This window comes from Volvox carteri (genome assembly GCF_000143455.1).
Source record: "Volvox carteri f. nagariensis unplaced genomic scaffold VOLCAscaffold_43, whole genome shotgun sequence".
NCBI classification, from domain to species: Eukaryota; Viridiplantae; Chlorophyta; class Chlorophyceae; order Chlamydomonadales; family Volvocaceae; genus Volvox; species Volvox carteri.
This window is the reverse complement of record NW_003307586.1, coordinates 306,598-313,531: the sequence shown is the minus strand read 5'-3', so window position 1 is coordinate 313,531 and position 6,934 is coordinate 306,598. Positions and strand designations below refer to the sequence as shown.

At 56.2% G+C, this 6,934-nt stretch overlaps 1 protein-coding gene across 1 annotated transcript in view; it reads left to right on the top strand.

Moving 5' to 3' along the window:
• The window catches only part of VOLCADRAFT_106401 (uncharacterized protein), a gene marked incomplete at its 5' end in the record, with an annotated part of 3,406 nt that extends 815 nt beyond the window's left edge, over positions 1-2,591 (top strand). Inside the window, 2 exons of the mRNA XM_002954484.1 lie at positions 1,148-1,456; positions 2,108-2,591. Of these exons, the coding sequence (XP_002954530.1) occupies positions 1,148-1,456; positions 2,108-2,257 (459 nt within the window). The 3' untranslated portion in view covers positions 2,258-2,591. The remainder of the gene's footprint in view (positions 1-1,147; positions 1,457-2,107) is intronic.
• Positions 2,592-6,934: the final 4,343 nt, after the last annotated feature.

Here is a 6,934-nt window from a genome sequence, read left to right as displayed (position 1 = left end):
TGTGTCTGTGTGTCTGTGTGTGTGTGTGTGTCTGTGTGTCTGTGTGTGTGTGTGTGTGTGTCTGTGTGTGTGTGTGTGTGTGTGTGTCTGTGTGTGTGTGTGTGTGTGTGTGTGTGTGTGTGTGTGTGTGTGTGACAGACCAAACATAATATCTCGCCTGGCTGAAACGCGTTATCGGTACTATACAGCATTCTCTATTGCAAAGTATCTCGCATGTAGCTAACAAAGACCGTATGAGCACAAACAAGTTTAGCTGCCTCCATTCACCGACCTCAAAAGTCACATCAACGCCTCTCGCGCTAAATTTCATCCCGAAAGCTGCCGCGTATCTCATAATGAAATTCTGAGATGACGGCGTATGATAACTCGAACACCCAGCTTGTGTTACCATTTGCCGGCATGGGCAATCCGACTTGCCACCAGCAGGCCAACATAATTTGCTTTCATTTCTTACATTTCTATATGAAATACACAAGCTGCTTGTTTGTACATTTACTTTGGCCAATGCACGGGGCCTCCGAAGACTTGTGGTGTGCCGCGATGAAGCTCGGGGCTGTGGGGCGGATTGCTTAGGCCGCTGGCGCTTCGGGGATAAACATCACAGACAGCACCGAACTTCACTCAGCTTGCGTTACCAATTTGCCCGCACGGGCATTCCGACTTGCGGTCTGCCGCACTGTCCATGCGGCATGCACCCGGGATGGATGCGATTCGCGTGGAGCCCGCAGGCGGTGCTGACGATTCCGCCGGTGCAAGCTTAGCTCCCATACCATCAGTACTGCTGCAACAAAGCACATCTCCCACCGCAGTGACACTACCCATCAATTGTCACACGTGCCGTGCTAGCTACCGGCCTGTACGGATGCAGGGGGGGCCCGCCCTTTTTCCGGCTTCGAGGAAGCCGACACCCGACTTGTCGATGGATGTCCGACCGCTTCGTGCGTCCTACGCCTCGGCTATACTATCACCGCAGGTCTTTCCTGGTAATTCTCTCCCTGCCATGCCTCTGCTTGCTGCGGGCCCTATCCGTCTCCCGAGGTCTGCACTGCCGCCTTTGGACCCTGTCACGGCTCTGTATTACTCTGAGTTTACCGGGGACGTGTCAGTGCGGCCGCCGCTCACAGCCGCCTTGCTCTCCATCCACCAGGTGCACCAACGTCAGTGGGTCTCTGAGAGCTGGCGGCGGGTTCAAAGTGCTGCGCGAGAATTTCATGGCTGGTTGCAGCGCCAGTCTCTCGGGCTCACCTTGCTCACCTGCGATCCTATGTCCATTGTTTCGTATCTGGTGGAATGGTGGTTCCCTCGGTACCCTGGGCGTCTGCAGGCAGACCGGTGTCCCAGCGCCAGTGCTGTAAAAGGGGTTATCTCGAGCCTTGCGACTGCCTTTAAGCAGCTGGGCCGGGAAGGGGACTATGACGCCTCTCAATGCCGCGGGAATCCCTGCGACAGCTCATTGGTGCGAGGCTATGTCAAGGGCTACGGACGGGACCTTAGTGACGCCGGTTATGTGGAGCGAGGCGCCATCCCCTTGACTGCAGAGAAGTTTCGTCGCCTGTCCTGCCATCTGTGGATTGCGTCCGGCGACGAAGAGCATTTGTTTGCTCGCAGTTTGGTGCTTCGGGACTTGTCTCTATTTGCTTTAATGTGGCATACTTATCAGCGCGGTCATGATGTCGGCAAGCTGGTGTTAAGTGATTTCAGGGATATGGTGCATGGCCGTACCGAGTACCAGGGCTGGCCGTTACCCCTACCAGCGCCCGACGGGAGTGTTTCTCCCGACACTGTCCTATGCATAGAAGAATTAAATACCAAGACGTACAAGGGTCAGCGTGCTCCTGCAACGATGTTGCGTCCAGATCGTGATCCCCTCATCTGCACGCTGCGAGTTCTCGCAGTGTACATGAGCACGTGTACGGGGGCCGGTGCCCCTATCACCCAATATCTTTTCCGTCCGGCGGAGTGCAGTGGCCGCGCATATCAGGAGGCGCCGATGACGACCGAGGCCCTGGAATATCGCCTCGTCACTCATCTTACCGCTGCTGGGCTATACGGTGGAGAGACGGTGCACAGTTTTCGTCGGGGTGCTTTGCAGCATGCCCAGTCTCAGGGGGTCTCCGATGAGGATCTCATGCGCTCCACGCACATCCACTCTCTGGGTACCCTGCACCGCTATCTGGATCCTACTAGGCATCTCGCCCGCCTCCTGGCCGGCGGGACTGGGACGGGGCTGGTGGTTTCGGAGAGTGATGATGAGTGATAAGTCTGTGTGTGTTTGGTCCTGTCTCACAAGGGTGGGGAGGGAGGGCGACCTCGACTTTCTCTAGTCTTTCTAGTCGTCTATTTTCTGTAACCTGTCTTAATAAAGCTTAGTTGGTATCTGTTGTCTGACTCTGCATTCTGTGCTGGAATGGCCAAACTCGGACTGTCTCGTCCTGGTGTGATATCCGGGGTTGGCATCGGGCCCTCCGTACTTCTGTATTTGGCATTTCTGAAGTCAAAGAGCCCGCCACCGTAAGGGCCGGATTAGTTGGGGCGAGCATCCGTATGATACGAAGGGCTCACTTACAACCTTTGTAACGCTCTCAGCCTAAGCGAGCCCCACGCACCATGCACGGCGTCCCACCCTCCATCCCCCTGCCAACCTAAAACACCCCGGCCACCCGCGCTCCGCGCGCCCCCCTCTCTGCCTCGCCTTACTCCTGCTCCCACCGTAAACTCTCCCCATTTCGTATCTCCAACTCTCTCACTCTCGTCTCCGCGTCCCCCCGACCACCCCCGGGTGGCGCACCCAGACACCCGTTATAAGTCACCTAAGTTGGCCCCGCATTGCTCCTCTGACATGTGGTAGTCATCAATTGGGGAACTGGACACTTTCCCCCAAAAACTGGACTCACACCCTGATAGGTTCCCGCTGCTGTTCGGAAGGCTGCCGCCAGTTGGTCTGCTATCGCTTCGATAAGGGGTGTCAGTCCACATCGTAGCCTCGCCTCCAGCGATTCGTGCATCCATCACAGAGATCCTGCCCTACTCGCTAGAACCAACTGTTCCAGCGCGTCCACCAAACCGATCGCCATAAGTTCTTTGCGCCGCCCCACCAAAGTTGACGGCCATCCTCGGAGCCCCAAAATTCTTCGATTCGTAATGTCACTATCGCTCCTGGGTCTGAGGCCGCGTTGGGCTCGAACGTGCCTCTGAGTGACGTGGCCTTGTCTCCGTGTTTTGCAGCCAACGTCTTTCCCCAAGGCTCGCCAATCCACTTGTTGCCCGACCGGGCCCCTGGATTCGGACCGGATGTCCCTTTCTGCTTGTCTGCCGGCAGCGGATGACCCTTCGGCTCTAGCCTGGTGTATGTCCTCCGATTCCGCCCTCCTGGCCCTAGTCCTCCGCCCGGGTTACGTATTTTCGTCACTGCCACTCGCCGATTCCCCACTGCTCGGGGAAGCTGACTGCTCCGGTAGTTCTCGGCCAATTTTCCTCCGCTCCCATGGCCGTGCTTTGCAATTTAACAGGGTAACCTTGACTGGCCCCGGCAGTCTAGCGGCCCTCTCTGGTACTTCCGTAGCCTGCGCCTGGGCATGCCTTGACCTTTTTGGAGCGCCCTTCTCCCCTCACGGCATCCTTGCTTCTGGTTTCCTGATGGGCCAATCAATGACGTTCGAATCGGCCTTCGCCCCTCCTCATACAGAAAGATGCTAATGCCTTCGGCAGCCGCCTAGCTGAAAAACATTCCCAGGCAAGGGTGTTTGGTACGATTACCGTGTTTATTTCTGGCTTTCCCATGCCTTCCTTGGGCAACTACCCTTATGGTCTCCATCGGTGGGTCGACCCTTTATGGGGTTTTATGGGTAACAGTAACGGCCTTCTAATAGCTGTGGCTCGTTCTGTGCCCCGCCTCGTGTCTGGTACTCTTGGTCTCGTGTCTGAGACGTGTCCCTCCCCGTCTCCCTTCTACAAGTGCGCCGCCTTCTGTGATCGTTGTTGACATACTCCTACATCGCCACGCCTGTAATCCGGCAAGCCATCACTGCGGGTTACTCAAGAACGCTACCTCCTGCAGCCTCTTGTGAACCGAACTCAGCGGACCACCGCCGTGGTTTGCTACAAGCGCAATGCCTTCTGTGGTCGCTGTCTACAAGTTCCCATACCAAACACCTTCGTAATCGTGTTGCCTTTCACCGCCGCTCGTCATGCATTTTGTGCCGCGCTTTGCGGACCACCCCAGCAGTTTCCTACAAGCGCACCGCCTTCCGCGGTCGCTATCTATATCCTCCTAGGTCACAACGCCTTCAGTTCGGCGTGCCACCGCGGCAGGCTTCTTAATCGTGCTGCTTTCCGCAGTTGCTTGTCATGCATTTTTGTGCCGCACTCCGAGGACTGCCGCAGCAGCTTTTCTACAAGCGGGCCGCCTTCCGTGGTCGCCATCTACACACTCTTAAATCACAAAGTCGTCAGTTCGGTGTGCCGCCTCGGCGGGCTTCCTAAGTGCGCTGCCTTCTGCAGCCTCTTGTCATGCATTTGTGCCGCACTATCGGACCGCCGCAGCGGCTTTTCTACAAGCGCACCGCCCTCCGCGGCTGCTGTCTAAATGCTCCTAAATCAACGCCTTCAGTTTCGGCGTGCCGCCACGGCGGGCTCCCTAAGCGCACTGCCTTCTGCAGCCGTTTGTCATGCATTTTGTGACGCCCTTAGCGGACCACCACAGCAGCTTTTCTACAGGTGCACCGCCTTCCGCGGCCGCTGTCGATATGTTCCTAAATCCCAACGCCTTCAATTGTTACATGGTCGTGGGTGCGTTCCCCGTACCTGCAAACCACCCTAGTACGAGCTGAGGGCTCAAGGGCTGCCAAATCGCCTATAAGCACCATCCTACCTCGCACTTCCAACGAGACAAGTGATGAAGTATACTTACGGCCAAAGGGAACAATAGAGTTGCGGTGAGACCATATACGTTCCAGCATCCTTGCCAGGCGTTCAGGCACCCACTTCATAGCATCCTTCATGCCGCACTTAGCGGACCGCCGCAGCGGCTTTTCTACAAGCGCACCGCCTTCCGCGGCCGCTGTCTAAATGCTCCTAAATCAACGCCTTCAGTTTCGGTGTGCCGCAGCAGCGGGCTTCCTAAGCGCACTGCCTTCCGCAGCCGCTTGTCATGCATTTGTGCCGCACTTAGCAGACCGCCACAGCAGCTTTTCTACAAGCGCACCGCCTTCCGCGGCCGCTGTCTATATGCTCCTAAATCAACGCCTTCAATTCGGCGTGCCGCCGCGGCGGGCTTCCTAAGCGCACTGCCTTCCGCAGCCGCTTGTCATGCATTTGTGCCGCACTTAGCGGACCGCCGCAGCGGCGTTTCTACAAGCGCACCGCCTTCCGCGGCCGCTCTCTATATGCTCCTAAATCAACGCCTTCAGTTTCGGTGTGCCGCAGCAGCGGGCTTCCTAAGCGCACTGCCTTCCGCAGCCGCTTGTCATGCATTTGTGCCGCACTTAGCAGACCGCCACAGCAGCTTTTCTACAAGTGCACCGCCTTCCACGGCCGCTGTCTATATGCTCCTAAATCAACGCCTTCAATTCGGCGTGCCGCCGCGGCGGGCTTCCTAAGCGCACTGCCTTCCGCAGCCGCTTGTCATGCATTTGTGCCGCACTTAGCGGACCGCCGCAGCGGCGTTTCTACAAGCGCACCGCCTTCCGCGGCCGCTCTCTATATACTCCTACATCCAGCGCCTTCAGTTCGGCGTGCCGCCGCGGCGGGCTTCCTAAGCGCGCTGCCTTCCGCAGCCGCTTGTCATGCATTCTGTGCCGCACTTAGCGGACCGCCGCGGCGGCTTTATGATGTAGCTGTAGCCCGTCCACACGTCCGAAGACTCCGGATCCGTCCACGCGTCTTGACTTCAACTTTCGTTTGCTTGCAGATTTCTTGACGCCATCCTGTATGCCTGTTTTGCTCGTTGTTCTTTACGCCTTCGCACGTAGGGTAGCTGTTATGTTGGTAAGTATCCTGCACCGGGCTATCTGGCGACTCGCGAGGATACCAGGTAAATCAGGCGAACTCAAGACAAACAGGGTATTTCCACTTGGCCGCACACTAACTTTTGGACATTATCTTTAACGTGGACTTAGTGTGTGGCAGTGGACAGGTGTTTCCACTAAGCGCCCCGGAACCATACGACAGGTTGCTATAAAGGCACCAAACCATTGTTATAGTAAGAGTGGGTGTAATTTAATGCGCAAATCATTACAGTTTGGTCGGCAAATTGCTGGAATGTGGCCAATTCGACCGGTCCTGCTGTGAATTCCACTGGTTAGCGGGCTATTTGCGGCTGTGGATAAAGGAAAATACAAAAGCCAACGTAGGGCCATGAAGAAGGAAAATGGCTGACTATGAATTTTCCCGCTCGGAAGTTAATGTCCACTTTGAAAGTTATCAGCAGGTCTGAGGCCCTGATAACTAGTGTGCCACTAAGGCGGACTTAGTGTCCGAGGCGTTTCCACTGGGCCCTTCGGCTTTTCGCGTACGGAGCCCCTTTACGCGATTTTCTTAAAGAACTTTTACTTTCGATTAATGTATTTAACTAGTTTCTTATTGCTTGCATGATTTGCTGAGCCAGGTGTGAGATTTTTTGAACTTAATGTTAGTGTGCGGCCTAGTGGAAATACCCTGAAAGGGCGCCGACCAAGCCCCTCACAACAACTTGTCAACCAAGAGCTACTCCCGGCAAAACGGACTCCCAGCTAAAGCCTCGCCAACTGCGGGAGGCCGAGATAAAACCACCTTTCCTACTGACCTACGGACCTCGCGAACCCAACTAGAATTCACCCCGCCCACCGACAAGCAACAGAACCCGCTGTTCAGGTGCCTCTACTCAAGGCCGAACCAACCCAACCACCCGCGCGGTGCCCGCGCGCTTCACTTACTTGCATGGATGCCGTCGGCCCGC